At 42.6% G+C, this 16958-nt stretch overlaps 2 protein-coding genes across 2 annotated transcripts in view; one reads left to right on the top strand and one right to left on the bottom strand.

Moving 5' to 3' along the window:
* Positions 1-952: 952 nt before the first annotated feature.
* LOC128709254 (uncharacterized) lies at positions 953-1473 on the bottom strand. Its single transcript, XM_053804242.1, has 2 exons — positions 1246-1473; positions 953-1132 (listed from the first exon to the last, which is right to left on the bottom strand). The coding sequence occupies exons 1-2, from the start codon at positions 1471-1473 to the stop codon at positions 953-955; spliced, it is 408 nt and encodes a 135-aa protein (XP_053660217.1).
* A 6561-nt stretch (positions 1474-8034) lies between these two features.
* Positions 8035-16958, top strand: part of LOC128709654 (uncharacterized) — a 42035-nt gene continuing 33111 nt past the window's right edge. The window contains exon 1 of the mRNA XM_053804660.1: positions 8035-8147. Within this exon, the coding sequence (XP_053660635.1) occupies positions 8035-8147 (113 nt within the window). The remainder of the gene's footprint in view (positions 8148-16958) is intronic.

Here is a 16958-nt window from a genome sequence, read left to right as displayed (position 1 = left end):
CTATCTCTACTCTATTTCTTCTTTTGTCATCTTCGCCTTACTTGACTATCGTCCGTTGCTACGGTTGTCAAACGATGTCGTCATCCACGATGTCACCAACTGGACGTTGACTGTGTTGCCGCAGGATGTATGTTTCGGAATGCGTCACTGGTGGTCGATGCGATCGAGGAACGATGTGTTCTATTATCGAGGGGAGATAGCTCCATCCATTGATATTTGCAGACAGTATTCGGATGTACTAATCATGAGGTTCGCGACACGTACACATTCAATACCCCACCTAAGATCATCTAAACTGGAAATACAATTATTGAGCTGGAATCCATACCATAAATGATCTTTTGATTTTTTCTTTTTTGATGAACTTCTCAGTGCATGACTGCCATTTTCTTATTGTATTCCACGCTTTCTAATTCAAACATAAACTTTACACTAGATTTTTACGTACGACCCGTACAAAATAATAGTTTATTTTATTTCACTTACCATCTGTCTCCATTTATTTTTGTAAAGAATAGAAAATGTTAATTAAAATGGTGGAATCCTTTTAGAATCATATTACAAAAGATGCCCTGGATATGTAATACCATTCGCCACCGTTACAGGCATTTACATGTCATTTGAATGAAAAAAAAGGTTACGAAAACATTCAAACATGGCATTGCGGACTCGTAGGTAGAATATTGAATTTCGCCAAGGAGCGTGGTGCTCCAAGGCAATCATGCTGAAACTAGACACTTGGGTTCGATAAAAGAGCAAACGTTCAGTTCAATGTTACATGGAAAAATGCTTTGTAAAACAACACTTTTTTTATTAGAATACCACAACATGCAAGCGACAATACACTTGTTTTGTTGAAGAGTTTATGACTTTTATTTGATTTTTAACAACAAAACTTTTCAATCAACGACTTTTCGACGATGACGAACAACGACCAGCCAGAACTTAAAAGCTAGGGTGGTACTGTGGAGCAATAAATCACAATATTTGCAAACAACATCCAGTGACGGCTCAGTTGAAGGATCGTAGCAACAGGAGCTTTAGTGCCAACGCCACCATGTACCAGCTCGGCCCGAAACCGATAGATTGGTGCATCGGTCCAGATGCGTATGTAACGTATCACCTGATCCGGCTGTTGAAAGTGTGGAAAAGAAATAAGCACACGTTTTGCAATAAGATAGCATGGTTTACAGTTTACATTACGCACAGCACAACAAGCCGTGCGCATAAACCGCTTCCTCTTACCCGAGGTGGTATGAAAGACACAAGTCTCGTGATGGGACGAAAGAAGCTAAAGAATGCTTCCCAGGTGGGCTCGATAACAACCGATTGTGACAGGCACACGCGATCCGTGCTGTCGTCGCGGTTTCCCCAGATGAATTCATCCCCCAAACGCGGACCGGCGCTACATTGCTGGACGGTAAAACTGAGCACTGCAACAAACGTCACGTGAACCAAACGCCTCGACCACATTGCAGCATCGCCGGCAACAGACTGGTGGCAAACAGACCCGACTGTTGTGCACTTGTGAATGAACGAAATATCTTTTGGAACGATGCGACTCGTCTGGTGAAAGTTGCACTCGGGTACAAGCGAAGAGGAGAAGGCCGATTGTGGAACATTTTTTACATATTCAACATAAGGTCTTGAAGATCCACAGCATTTCTACTAAATAAGTGTGCAACAAAACTTTATTACAACATAGCGCTATTATATATTGTCCCATTTTGCAACATATTTTGGGACCCCAATTTAAACCATGTAGCGAATATTAACAAAACACGTACACATTATTCCCTTGGTGCAATCGAACGAACCAGTCTCGATTGGTGTAAAGCTGATCGTTCGAAATTTGCATTTCGATGCGTGCCGTCAATTAGGGTTCGATTTTGACCTACCAGCGTGCAAGAGAAAGTACATTACGCTACTTTCATCCGAAGCTTCTTTTTTTAAGTTCTCATCACTTTGCACGGCTCTGCAGCTCCGAAGCGGAGATTAACAGTGGTATATTCATTGTTTTTTTTTCTTTCTACGTGAGTGCAATTCCATTTGGTGTAAGCAAAACAAATTTTAATGCATTTTTATATCGATTTTCGAGACCAATTTCGAGATCGCTTTCGATTATCGAGTGATAATCGTGTAATTCATCTTTGTTGTTACACAAAAAACAAATCACTGCACCAAAAATTGAACCACAAATAAATTATAATTCACCCTTGAACTTCCACAATACGTGATGTCAACAAAACAGTGATTTGTAAAAGAAACCCTACCTTCATAGAAAGTTGGTAAGAAAGGTTTCGCAACAAAAAAAAAAAACATAAAACAACACAAAATGTCACCGAACTTTCGACGTGCTCCATTGGCCACCCTTGAACCGTACCAAACAAACTAAAGCGCAAGAAAATAGTGGAGCAATATACCGTCACTCCAAAAAGCGAGCAAAACTTTCTTAATTAAACAATGTGCAGGTTTTCCCAATTAGTGGCACATTTTCTGCTTCGTCGCCCAACAAACATGCTGGAAGCGGTCAGCTCAAGCTCGCACAAGTACGCCGGACAAACACCAACATTGCTACGAACCCGGCTACGGCTGCAAATGTGAGAATACAATTAGTTTATGTTTTTGAAAATATGGAGACGAAGTGTCCTTTATATAACTTGATTTCTTTATAAATGGTTCGTATTATCCTTTACGGGTATCATACTCAGAATTTAAATGACGCTCAAGTTGTTTGTTAAAAAAAAACCATTGGAATACTTACCATAGGATTATCCATTAAACATACACGCACTACATCCGTAAAGGACGCATTTAAATCGCTTCACTGTACTTCACTGTTCACTTCATCACAAAGAAAGGGGTTTCTGTTCTCCAAGAAGCATCAACCTCATGCACGCACGTACGCTGTTTATATCGTGCCGACCTACTTTGATAAGGTAGAAAATCGTTAAAAATACGGATGTGATCGGATTGTCTTTACCGCCGTTGCCATTAAAGCTTGTAATCGATTGATTCGTTGTAGGTGGGCTCTACTGCCCTGTCCCTGTTCCGGTTTCGGTATGTGAGCTACGACGTTGACGGAAGGATCGTAAAACAATGACCATTTTCTAGCATTTTGACTTCGGGGATCACGCCACAACCCTGCCGACTTAAGACGTGTCTTCCCCGAGTGGCATTTGGCGGGGGGAAGCGATTGCCAATGGATGGATTCAGCTGTAATGTTGTATTTTTATTCGACACGCATGATTGCTTGGCAGGAATCAGTGCCAGTGCAGGCGACCGCTGTTTGCCCGGGCAGGTCGAGTAAGGATCGAACACAATCATCGAGCGGACATGCTTTTGGGTGAGCATGTAATCGAATCGGTACAAAACGAAACAAGGTTTTTTTTTTTACGAACAAACATATTCCACCCTTAAAAATACAATTTGAAGCATGATCTTTTTTCGAACATTGCATTCATTGCTAACATAACTGACAGTAGCTAAAAGAAATTTAAAGCCAAATTGACAAATATGGTTTCAACTCTCCTGAATTTACGATCGTTCGTAGATTTAAAAGATAAATTAATTAATGTTCTGTAAAATTCTGTGTAGCAAATTTATGCACAACTTCACCAACCTTTGCTTTTGAAACAACTTTATTTAATAGGGAACGTTTCTGGCGATGCAAATCAAGACAAGAATGTTGGGGCGTTGTAAATCAATCTGGCGGTACAATCGTATAATCAGTAGCAGGTGTCAAAACCATCTGTTTTGTACCCCCAATAAACAGCAGTTGTATAGAAAATCGTGTCGCAATGTATAGCAAGCAAAAGTAAAATGTGATTTACCCAAGAAAGGACAACATTGAAAGCAAAAAAATCCTATCAAAGACAGAATTTGATGGATTTAATGTTGACAAAACGACAGGACCATTACGAAAATATAGAACGAATACACCAATGAATAAAAATGTTATGCTTAACCTGAATTCGGGTCGTTGGAAGTGCCAATTTATGTCTTGCTGGAAATGAATAGTATTGGAGGAGGGATTGGATTCGTTCGAATAATTATATGTATATTAATAGCAAACATTTCTCTGCTGTTCTCTGATAGTGGAACCTCTTCAAAAAGTTCTGAGTTTTCGTTGAGTTTTTAACATTATTGAACGATACACTATTGCGATGCACTACTATTAAAAGAACTGCATTTATCTCACTTCGTTGTGCTCATTTTTATGGAAAAACACCCATTTTTTCGAGTGGTGTTGCATTTAATTCTGTGAATGTCATAAACATAATGTTAACTTTACCTCTTGTTACGAAACGAATGAAGGCAAAACATGACGCAACTGTTTTTTTTTTTTTGTACCCTCTAGTGTGCACTAAGAGGACGATTCCATTTCGGTTTCAATTGGGAACTCTTTCGGTAAAGTTATTGACCGGCCAATGAATCGAAACGGACAACAAACGCACCCACTGCCACGCAACCCAATCACCGCAACGCAACGGCAACGTATTTTCGGGACGATTGCATTGATTCACTGGGAATGGCACTGGAAAAAGCGAACGGTCGGAACTGGCGCGGGAATGATAAAAAATACATACAGACATGTGGCGACGCACATCGATAACGCATCCCAACCCAAAAGCGACAGCGACTGGGACGGGCATCGCTTTCGGTGGTTGTTTGTTATTTGTGGGCGGATAGCTTTCCGTTGAGTCACCGATGAGTTGCTTTCGCACGGATTCGGTAAACAGGGCGGAAAATGTGAACAACTAGCCGAGCCAAACAGCCAGTGACAGCAGTTCGCATAGGTGGTCAAACTCGTCGAGCGGTCAGTGGAGATGGAGAAGGGTGTTCAATTTGGTCAGCGCGTAGGGTGGCCGTGTTCGAGCCGGGTTGAGTTACGCAAGAGGTGTGGGAAAATGGAAAGAACGAGTGAAGGATTACACTGTGAAAGTTGTTCTATTTATTATGTGGATAAACACGCTTACACAAATGGGAAAAGAGGGAAAGGAAAGAAGAAAAAGGCCAAATCTTTGATCGCCTCCAATACTTTGAAAATTGATGGAAAACCACACCGAACATCATCATTTATTTTATGTAACAAGAAGTAATGAAGCATGGTTTATAATTGTTCTATTTGTTCACTACTCGGCAGCAGATAGAAGGAAACTTACCGTGGCTATTACAAAAACCTAAATTCGCTCAATAAGACATTAAGCAACAAAAATTTTCTTTTCCAACACGATGCAAACATAATGTTGATTATTCATCCAAACACTTCCGACCGATGTTTTGCTACGCTTAATTTGAAAATTACGATCCGACACATTCATTTATCATTTGCCAGTTAGCGTTAAGCGGCAGCTTTTTCCGTCAATCGTCAAGCGGTCTTAATAAGCACAAAAGAAGCATGAAGACGCTGAAAATGATGATGATGATGATGATGGGTGGGAAAGCTTTATCCAATAAAACCATCACCGCCAGCGTGTGGTCCTAAAAGCGCATTATTGAATAACACAGCAAGAACGCACAGAAACGACTCATAATAGGCTTGTATTTGGTGACATATTTGAATAACATCATCGAGCTGGGGCCATTTTTTTATTGAATCATTCATTGAATAATAATGACATTAAGTCGATAGATGCGATCGAAATGGAAAGATCGGCTTGAAGAATAAAAAAGAAAAAAGGAAACCACCTCCAACGACACAAAACATTAGTGTCACGAAACAAGAGACACGGGCAAGAAAAATAAGTCGTCAAATTCAGCGGAGAATACACGAAGCGCAGCCTGCCGCCATTTTTTGCAGCATCTTGTACCGCGTAGAAAGCCTCAAGGAGCCGCATGATATTTAATGATCGGATAGCTTCGAACCACACAAGTGCTGGGACGAACCGAACGTGGGCATTATGGCGCGAGCAATCGGCAGCAATCGATGATATAAAACGGAAGCTATAATCCTGCCGGGGCCGGGACCCAAACCAAACCTGTCAAAACCGCTCACACACCATCAATCTTGCGGAAAGTTTCACATCTGTTCCGAATAATAGCAATAATGATTCCAATAAAAGGCGCTCGCCAAAGCCCAAGCCGAGCCGAAAGAATTTGAATTCAGTGCCAACAAAGTGACCTCCGCCCGTGTACCGTTGACATTCCCGTGCAGTTCTATGTCACTCTCTCTCTACTTTTTGTGACCTTTTCAGTAAGTAAAGGCGAAGGATTTTTGTCCGAGACCTTCCATAGTTTCGGATCGTTCACATAATTCATTTCCAGGGAGGGAAAAAAAGGAACGATCTCAACTATTTTCCCAGTACGCGCTTGGCCACACGCGATGAAGCAAACGCACGCAACCGTTCGATTAGTGGCAGTTGGCTTCGTTTCGAATTTCTTTCGAGCCCTGCGAACAACCCTGCCAACCCAGGTACGTGGTGCCGATCCGTTTGTGAGGCTGATCTCGTGATTATTTATGTTTGATTTATGCGTTTCCCTCACTGTGCTCCGGAAAATGAAGCAATGCCCGGATGGATGGACCGAATTGGGCTATTAAAAGGAGCGGTCGAATATTTTGGTTGGGATCGGAAAAAGCTATAATCCCGTCGTTAAATTACCTTCTAGGAAGCGAAAATCAAACCCACACGGAAATTGGATCTGTCTTTGTGGCAACGACATTTGGTCGGTTTCGTAATATTTCACAACAAATTTGTACAGCTGCCATCCTTCTCGGTACCGTGGCTTATCATTGCCGCCATACGCCATATGTACGCTTACGGCGCATACATCCCCGTACGGAGGCGGAAGGCAAAAATTATATTAAGCCCAATAATCCCACACAGATAGCGCTTCATCGATGGACGCATGGGGATGAAAATTAAATAGAAAAACCAGCCCTCGAAACCAGCCCCATCCATCCATCATCGTAATTATTCTGTTTCGTGTAAAGAATCATTTGTTGATGGGCATTTTCGTGTTTTTGCCCATTCATGTTGCTCACTTCACGCTCCGGGGTGTTCCGTATCATCACCGGAGTGTTAATAATTTCATTAATCACGGACAAACGTGGGGCCGACCGAGTGAAACGATTTCGGGCGGGTGACAAGTAAACCCTTATTTGTTCGCCCCAAACAACAAAACATAGCCAAATGCTACTCGGTCTGATGAGATTCGACCAGCTGACAGTACTCCAACAAACAATTCTGGACTCCAAAACTCTAGCCATTTGGTCTGCATAATGTTCTTATTTATTTCCTTCTCTCTCTCTCTCTCTTCTTCCACTCTAGAGATTCATCATACACGTTACGGTAGCCTTCGGCAGACAGGTCAAGTGACCACGGGGCAATGCGAAATATGGAGCGAGGGTGAGCAAAATGGCAACAAACGGCGTGATGATGATGCTGTTGGCTTCAGGCCCCGAAGCGCCCTCTAGCGTGCGGCGAAGATGGCGCCCCATTGTTTGCCGACATCTGGTCCTTCTGGCGGTGCCGGGCAGTGATGGTTACGTGCGGGCGTGATACCAGGTGATCGAGAAGCGTGTTGAAAGAAAGCGAAAAAGTGTCAACTGCTCATCAACCTTGGGATCTGTGCGACCTTTCCCCAACGAACAATGTGAGCCCGAGCAGTGCGAGAACACACAGTTAAGACAAGACACACACCAGAAGCTAGCAGACCAGGGATAGAAACAATTCTTTTGCCTAATGATTTTTCACGTGTTTTGTGTTCCTTTTTCCGTGTTCCTTCGTGCTAAACAAGGCTCCGCGTGTACCAAGGATGAGCAATAGTTCAGCCAGTGTAAAGGCTCTGTTGGTGCGCCACCGGTGTGGCTGAAGACTTCACCCAGACGTGCGTTTGAGTGTGCTTGCAGTGTGAAGAAGGCGTTTGCGTTCGCAAAAGTGCAAAACGCTCTAGTGGTTACGAGCATCGGCGTGTACCTAGTTGTGTGTGTGTGTGTGTAGAGTGTATGTGATCCTAGTTCCTGCGGCCAGCCCTGGGCGTTCTGGCCCGTGCGATACACGATGAAACTAAGTGTCAGTGCCTATCGAGCCCATGCATCAGCACACAAGAAAATCCTCTCCAGCAGTAGCTATCAGACACAGTTCAACTACGGAAGTACGGCGGCCGCTTCCTGCTCGGCACCGACCTCGTCGGCACTGTTTTCAGTAAGTGTGCGTACGGCAAACTGGAATGGCACCACAGTACAGGCAGCAACGGAACTTTTTGTTTTACTTCTTTCCGTGTCACAACAAACGAAGAATCCAAAGCACTGCAAATGACAATCGCGCACATTTGCAACGTTACAACTTGTCATATGTTGTTTACATGTTTTTTTTTGTTTCGTTCTCTTTACGTTTTGTCTATTGTTTTTTTTCTTTTCTCATGTCTACGAGATTTTTTTGTTTTAGCGTCACACTGTTTTATATTCGCACACACTATTATTGCGTGATTTGTTTACGCTCAAAAATGCTTTCCTGTTCAGCTTTTGTTTGTCGTTTTTGCAACATGTTAAACCTGTACCAGAGTGTACAGTCACTACACTGGTTTGTTTCCAGCTAAACTGCACATCACGCTGACCTAACGTCACCCGGGTGTCAAGTTTACTCTAGCTTCCCTCTGCTATCCTTATCGCTGATTGTAAAATGTCCTCAAAAACCACTCTACGACGAGTGCCACCGTTTCCCACAAGGTTCCTAACCCGTGTATGTGTGCGCACCGTAGATGTCCCTGTGTTGTCTATTTTTTTGTTAGAAATTCCACCCAAGTAGTTGAATTATTCGATAGACTCCACCTTAAGCATTCACCTACAAACGTGCATTTTGTGCGAAATAAATATATTTAGCCTTTCGGCTCCATTGCGGGGGAAATAAAAGCACTAACTTGTGCTTGTATGTATGGCTGGTGTAGATAGTGCAAGAGTTTTTGGAACCATCAAATTCGCATCTACTTCTACGCGTGCAGTACCAACAAAAAGGCAAACACACAGAACCACTTTCATGCAAGATGCAGAGCGTTGCTTTCAAAAGCTTCAGGAGAAATACAAACTCCTTCTACGATGACTGCACTTGAGATTGTGATTTGTGCAAATGTTTCCACTGGAACGGATAAAAATACAATGTATGTGCTTAAGACAATCGTATCCAATTCCTGTACGCTGGGAGTGGTACATGGGTTTTACATTCGCTGTGAGAGGCTGTTAGAATGCGAATACAATTTGCATCCTTTTACAAAGGTAAATAGGACAAGGGCTTTCGCTCAATTGTTATACTATGTTGTTTGCTTGGAGAAAGATTCAGACGTACTGGTAAATTTAAACGTATTCTCGAAGTCCAATCGAAATATTTGTTGAGATGTGAGGTGAATAATGGGCCTCATCCGTTAACCATATTAACCTTCAATCCCAATAACCTCCAATTTAACCTATCTTTAAATGCTGTTTATAACACCATATAACACATCAACTCAATGCCTACTTGGACAATGTATCCCGGACGACCTGGAGCGTTTATCGATTAAAGATCCCTAGCATTCCCCCCACACATTGCTGTTCCGCACACTAACTTATGGGCGCTTGCCGACACAAATACACCTAGTCACAGCTCAAGATTGAAGGGCCGTTTCGAAAGGCACTAAACGAATACGAAATCGACATCCGGTAGACATTTCCGCTCCCACTCGAACGGTTCGTCCTTGGAGCACATTAAGATTCGATCAAAAGCACACAAAAACAGAAACGGGAAGCAGTTAGGCAGAGGGCATTCGAGTCCCGTTCTGTCACCCATCTGCTCCATAGTTGCGATGTGACCTCCACTGATAAACAGTTTTCCTGAAGGATTGAAAGAATGTAATGACCGTCCAAGGACCAATCGATTGATTTCGTCCAGATAGAGGTGGAAAAAAACCCAAAACACACACACACACCCACCCACCACGCTCAATATAGGTGAGGTGAAGCCCAGGCTTGGAACGATTTATTTGACATTCTTTTCCAACTGAGTGAGCAGGAATGGGTGAAAGAAAAAACAAACACAACAAAAAAGGGACCTCGTGACAAATTGCTTTCAGTGCTTCACGTTATCGCTTCACGAGCGCTGGAATGTGAGGTAAAACACAGAACACACTTCGGAACACTCGGGTGTGTTGTTCCAGCGCACCGTAAGCGTAAGCTCCGTAACGATGCATTACTTCATGTACCTTCATCACAAAAAAAACGTCTTCCTGCGAGTCCATCAAAGGGCGGTCATGATCACGACAATACCGACGCGTGATCTGGGCGGGTTTTTTGGTACGCTTAGAAAGTAGCGCCATACCGCCATACCAATGCCCTTGTGTTCGCACAATAACGATCAAAATTAACTTGCAATAAAAAAGGAACCGTGCCTGCCTGGTATCGCTGAAGCGTGTAACAAGACTCAGCAAAGGCACCAAAGACATTTTCTCACAAAACACACTCCTACACACGTGCTCGCCTTACAACCCGCGCCGCCTCTCCCATCATTGGCGACTATTTCCCCGCAGTCAATAAAACGGGTGGCATAGAAATTCACTTTAAGCCCAATAAATGTCCCCACCGATTTTCCACCACGAGCGCCGGAAGCTGACGGATGCTGGTGACGAGACGAGGATCAGCAAGTGCTAAAGCATGTTCAGTCGACTAAAAATAACTACCGAAACCGAAGAAGCGACCGGTAAGCAGGAACTGCTTTACCCGTCCCCGTGTGTCGTTAGCCGACGGGCGAAACTGTCCCGTTGCGCCTGAATGTATGTATGCATACATCAAGCGCTCAACAGTGTAAGTGTTGATACGCGCCGCTCGCTACAGCTGTATGTGTGTGCGTTTGTACCCGGAGCCCTTTCGCCTTTCACACCCAGCCGCTCGCTTAACGCATGGAGACGCCCAGCTATCTTCACGCCAAATTAGATTTGCCAGTCCTTTCCGGCACTCGGTTCCGGTGCCCGTGTCGAGCCGTTTCTTTAGTTTTTTCACCTCCTGCTTACACACACACACACCTCATTTCTAAAGAGCCAACAAGAAAGACACGAAAAGACATCACCTGGGCCGTTTGTTTTCCCTCGGCATGATGGTTCAGCCTCCCGGGACGATGGCGAGTCGAGAGTCGTTTTATCGTTGCGTCTCGTCCGTCTGTCCGACGGTATGCTTCGCTGGAACTTCCAAGACATGTGCCTCCATCTTTGGTGATGGCGGTGAAGCTAGCCTGCCGATGGAACCTCTGGTGGTTCCGAGGTTAAACAGTAAACTGTTTTTGTTTGCCCTATCCCTCAAGTGTCATCCAATTTAGCTACCGTACGTGAATTTATCAACATCTCGCACAACGATGACCTAGGCTTCCGGTGCCTGTTTTGCTAATAGGTCACACGAACCATCCCGTCCACGTGCATGTGTATGCGTGCGTGTCCCCGTGTACGGTCATTCTTTTAATGTGAGCCACCCTAAGATTTCGTCCATTACTCGGCATCTTTGTGTGCTGTTATTAGATCGGCACGATAAAAGAATAAACGACAAGCTCTCCGAATGTGTTCGGAGGAGTGTTGTGTCGAATTGCTGTCGGGTTTTCTTTTCATGTGCCAAAAATACATAAACTATCTTACCACAACAAAGGCTTTTCCTGCACACATCATAAGCAACTTGAACAATAAGCACCGTAGGCCATGAGAAAAACTAAGCTCCACACATCATATCCGCACTTGAAATGCTGATGCTCGTGGATTATAAGCTGTGTCTAATAGCTAAAGTTGGGTTGGCATGCTAGAACGCTCCCGAGGGAATCGCTGCTTTACCTTTGCCGCTGTTACTGTTTATTGTGCTGAAACACATGCAATCGTAATAAGTTTGCGAAACTCTTCTTCAACAGTTATTTCACCTTGTGTAAGACGTTGCGAACGCTAAGTTCATCTACAGGGCAAAATGGCGAGAAGGATGTAGTGTGTTTCAAAGCAACGTTCAGACACAATAAGAGAAGAGAAAGGATCGTCGACCCATCTACAAATTATGTAAAAACCTTGGTGAACAGTAAAAGTTTTCTCTAGTGCTGTTATTCTATCAAAGAACGGACATTAAACGCATTCCCGTCCATTGATTTTTTTTTTGTCTATTCTGACATTCTTCAAAGCTTCATATTCCGAATTGCTAAGGTCGTATCTTTCGAATGAATGCTTGCTTTCAAATTAGTAATTATTATGAACAAATACTATGCAAGCAATTGGAAGGATAGTGGACGGGAATTCCTTAAGAGCTCATAAATAACGACGCGCTTGACCTAGTGGCTGTAGAAGCGAACTTTGATTAATGTTGCAAAATCTTGAAGCTCTTACTTTTCCATTTCCTCCCGGTTCTATTACGTATTCAATACTACCATTGACTTCCTTTCCTAGCATAAGTATCTAATAGAAAGGGCAACCTTCTTCAGTCATCAATATTTCATGCTGTGCAGTTCCTGGAAGGGCTAGAAGGATTTTTAAAACTGAGAATACTTAGTGCTTGATGTAATATCTCATTTTTCAAGAATATGAAGCAGTACACTTCCTGGCATCGGTGCTTTTTCAGAGGAAGAAACTTTGAAACATTTGTTATTCAACAATGGCGCACAAAAAAATAATACTGGTAACAGTTACAAAAAGCAGTCCATTACAAGCAAGCCCCGTTCCCCAGCTAATATTGTCGAACGAACAAAAGTTTCCTTTCATTTTGTTTTTGTTTTTGCTACTCTGTGTACCACCGGAAAACACACAGCAGATAACGACATTCAAAGATACATAAAACCATTAACGATGTACCATTCGGTAAAAGTGACGCGGTTCGCCCTCGGCACGACATATCGAGCAGTGCGGTAGCGGATCATCATCGTGCTTCGGAACGAATTTGCATAAACCAACATAAACTTCCGTTCCATCCCATTTACGAGCGTTTTAGAATTTTTTTGTTGTTGTTCCTGCAAACGGTTGCTCCAACAGAAAACGGCGCAAAACCGAGATGCTGCAGCCTGAGACAAGGTTTTGGGACACCGTTCTTGTTAAATGCTGATGGTAACACTGGTGTTGATGTTTGATGGGCATCATGGTCGTAATTTTGTAAAAATGAGCCTGTTTATGTAACGATCTGTTTATTAACTTGGAAATAATAACATAATTGAGGAACGATTGGTTACGGCGGTTAAACGGTTTGCAAATTTATCCATCTGCTTTTATTTTCATTATTGCGTATAAAAATCTGACTTTCGTAAGTAACTGTTTGTTTCCAATTTCCATAAGGTTTTGGGGTTTTTTAACGCAATTTATAAGCACTCAACCTTGATCGTATTAAACATAATTTTATGTCAAACATTGGTTGCTGGATGCATGACTTCCTATTTATGATAATCGATTGCTATGATCAATATCGACAACTTGTTCGAAAGCATCAAAGCAACCAATCAGTTTTAATGACCATTTTATTTCTTTTTCATGCCAATCCTTCCGTTTCATTTCACACTCAAGTCGTGTAACCTGCAATTCAAAACTTGCAGCGTAACACTTTGGTGGGACGTTCACCAACACTATAATTAATTTCCTTCCCGACAATGGCACACGTGAAGACTCCTTCATCGCAAAAAAAACATCCATTGTGGGATCGAGGACTTTCTTTGGAGGTTTCTTCCCATTTTCCGCGCCAAAATCTTGATGAGATGAAAACATACCCAAAGACCCACATGCCTTCCCGGCCAATGGAAACCGAAGCACAATAGAAGTTGGACGAGCAGAACGTGTCCCCTAGTGTTTTAGGTTTATTTCAACGCTGACGTTCTGATAAGGGCAACCCGGTCGGTCGTCTGTTGTCTTTAGTTTGATCCTTTAGATGTTTCACTGTAGGTCACTGAGCAGCATGATCCGTCTGGTTGCCACAAAGCCACCCTTCGGCACTGATGTAAAAAGATATGGAGACCCGCACCACTTCCAGCATCGAGCATGCTTTAAAGACAACAAAACGTGTTTCAAGTTGCGCTTTCCCCTCCATTGTGATGATAGCACATCGCCTGCAAGTGTTTGCTCTGATACTCTCACCTCAGTGAGTCATAAAGTTTCTGTGGGAGTTGTTTTTTTTTTTGTTTTTTGATTATCAGATCTAAAATAAGGATCTGGAGGCTTAAAGTTAACCGGACTGGAACTGAAACCGACCATACAATGATACCGAATGTTTATGACAGTACTAATGAATTATATTTGTGGTGATATGTTCATTACGAGCGTAGCGGCTGTTTCTGATTGCTAAAATGATTGTTTTGATGTTCTTCATTATTTTTACTAGCACCAGTTTAGATTAAGGTCTTTAAAGCGGTTCAAATCTATAACATTGTACAATAATTATACTTAACGACAACACGACGTGCTAAAGCAAGTGTCATTTATAGAATCTTTTCAAGTTAAACTAGATAAATGTGACCTCGACTAATGTATCCATAATTTTGGAAAGTTTTGCTAATGTATGCATCAGTCTAGAGTGTAGTGCTCTATGTAAAAGCTCGGAAAAGCTCAAATGATTCTACATTTACCTCCTGCTCAACCTGAATACTGGAATGGCTCTAACACAACCACTTGATGTCAAAAACTCCGTAAAGCTTTATTGTTATCTTTTCAAATGTTCAAGACAAGATATTTTATATCCCTCCCGTCGAATTAAATTTCCCTCCAACCCTTAGAAACAAGCAGAACGTTATGTAAATATGGCCTTTCGAAACCTTGTTTGTTTGGAAGCTCCACGCAAAGTGCAGCAATTATGAAGCTTCCATTCTACTCGCTTGATTTTTTTATAACGTGTCATACGTGTATATCCCAAGATACTTCGTCATGTTCTCGATAAACCCATCACAGCCCGGGCGTGTACAAATAGAAACACCGTAAACAAATCCACTCTACACGCTTCCAGTGCCGCCACAAAGGCTGAACGTGAAAAGAACTATTCCTTCCCGCATCTCGCACTAGCGCTTCAGACTACGCACGACGCCCCACGTCGTGCCGCCGTCCTCCAGCGAACCGTTCTCGAGGGTTGGAGATGCGCGAGAAAAACATCCTATTTTTTCATTCGTCAACGGCGAACGGAGCAAGCTTTGTAAAGCCCATGAACCAACAAAGTTTATTGCGTTGTTTTGCACACTTGCCTAGCTTCCAAGGACAATTTGGGGGCAAGTCCTCGGGCCAGCTGGCAACCACCGTGCTGCAACAGAAAGGACACATTTATGGTTACACAATCTGGTAAAGCAGATTAAATTTTCATCACATTTGCATTTCCCCTCGCGGTGTACACGCTGGCGATGGAGCGTATTTACGGGTTGATTGTACCGGATTGTATATCTTTATGTTTAGTGATGTGCTATCTACATGTTGTCTGCACTCGCTTCTGAGTGGTTGTATATTTTGTTTAAAAAAATAGAGCTCTAATTTGATTCGTTTACTCTCGGGAGTATAACGAGACGTTGGAAGGTTTAGATTTTTAGTATTGCGAAGAGGAATACGATCATGCAATTGAAGTATAAAACAACTTGACGATCGGTAACTCCCAACAAGTTCCCAACAGAATGTCGATTGAGCATAATTCCTTTCTTGAAGATGATAAATTTACCACCATGGTTTGGTTTGTGTTTTTTTTTTCACGAACACAAATGAGACGCTAAGAAGCAACAGAAAGCGTTGTTTAATTGCTAATTCCGACGCGGGCAAGGTCAAATGAGCGATTCCAATGTGCTTCTGATTCCATTAGATGCGTGCTAGGAGCAACAATTTTATTAGCAGTTTTATCGCACCATGATGCTTCCATCTATTCAACTTCCCGCCCAATCCCAATTGGGAGGCCGGAACGTTTCGTGACAAAAAAGCATACGACTCCAGACACCGTGTTTTTTCCCAGATTTAATGGTTATAACCCACTTTAAGCTAGCGAACAACCTGCCTTTTGCGGTACAAATCAATGAAATTCTCAGCCGTGCCGAGCCGTTCCCGTTGAATGTATTCATTCCCCGTAATGGAATTAATTTGTCGTTTACTGTTCTTCTTTTGCAACATTTCCATCCCGATGCTGTTGCTTGTGTTTGTTCCTATTGCTGCTACGTGTTTATGTTCCTCCGTCCTGTCGTAAACGTTCGTGTGCTTTCTCCATTTGGCTGGCAGTCCCAACCCAAAAAAAAGGCCGCTCGGAAAACTTTCAACCACTGGCAAGACGGAAGCGAGCAACCTTCCAGCTTTGCAACTATTTCCTGCCATTCGGAATGGTCCGGGAAGAATGGGCAACACTCTTGCGACGCGAGACCTCCTCCAGCAGGGGTGCGAAAAAAAGGCAACATGCCCACCCGTATTGCGTGTTATTACGCAACTGTATATACTGTTATGTGTTATGACAACTTCTTAGATTCTTAGAGATGTCCTCTGTGCAACCGAGTCCTCCTGTTTCATACCTCTTGTTATTCATGTTCATTGTTTTTCTTTTAGGTTATGTTTTGCTCACTTGACACTTTTCCGTACGTGCGTGTGCGTTAGCATTCCGTCTGGACTGGTGTTTCGTGTTCAAGTGCCATTTTTTGCTCATCTCTAATTGCATCTCTTTTTCTTTCTTTCTCTTTTTTCTCTCGGTATATCTTATCTAGGTATGTAAATGCGCCACATATATGTATATCGTCAAAAACGCATTCATTTATTCATCTCACATGATTTTATTACTCATACTCGGCTTGCAGTGTATTTATGCGATACTTACCATACTCTTACGTTCATCGCCATTCGCTCTATGACTATCTCTTTTTTCTATTTCTATTTCGTTTCGTTCTAGTCTTTGCAGACAACTTAAAACCAATGCTATTAATTTATCAATTTCATGTGTTTAGGCAGTAACCGTATGAACGATACTCTATCAAACCCCCGGTCAGCTTGGGATCGACATAATCAGCGCAAAGCAAAGCAAAAGCTAAAACAGCAACCAAACGGAAACCGAT

The sequence above is a fragment of the Anopheles marshallii genome, chromosome 2 (genome assembly GCF_943734725.1).
Source record: "Anopheles marshallii chromosome 2, idAnoMarsDA_429_01, whole genome shotgun sequence".
NCBI lineage: Eukaryota > Metazoa > Arthropoda > Insecta > Diptera > Culicidae > Anopheles > Anopheles marshallii.
Note: the sequence above shows the minus strand (reverse complement) of the source record. Positions and strands in the feature narration are given on the sequence as shown.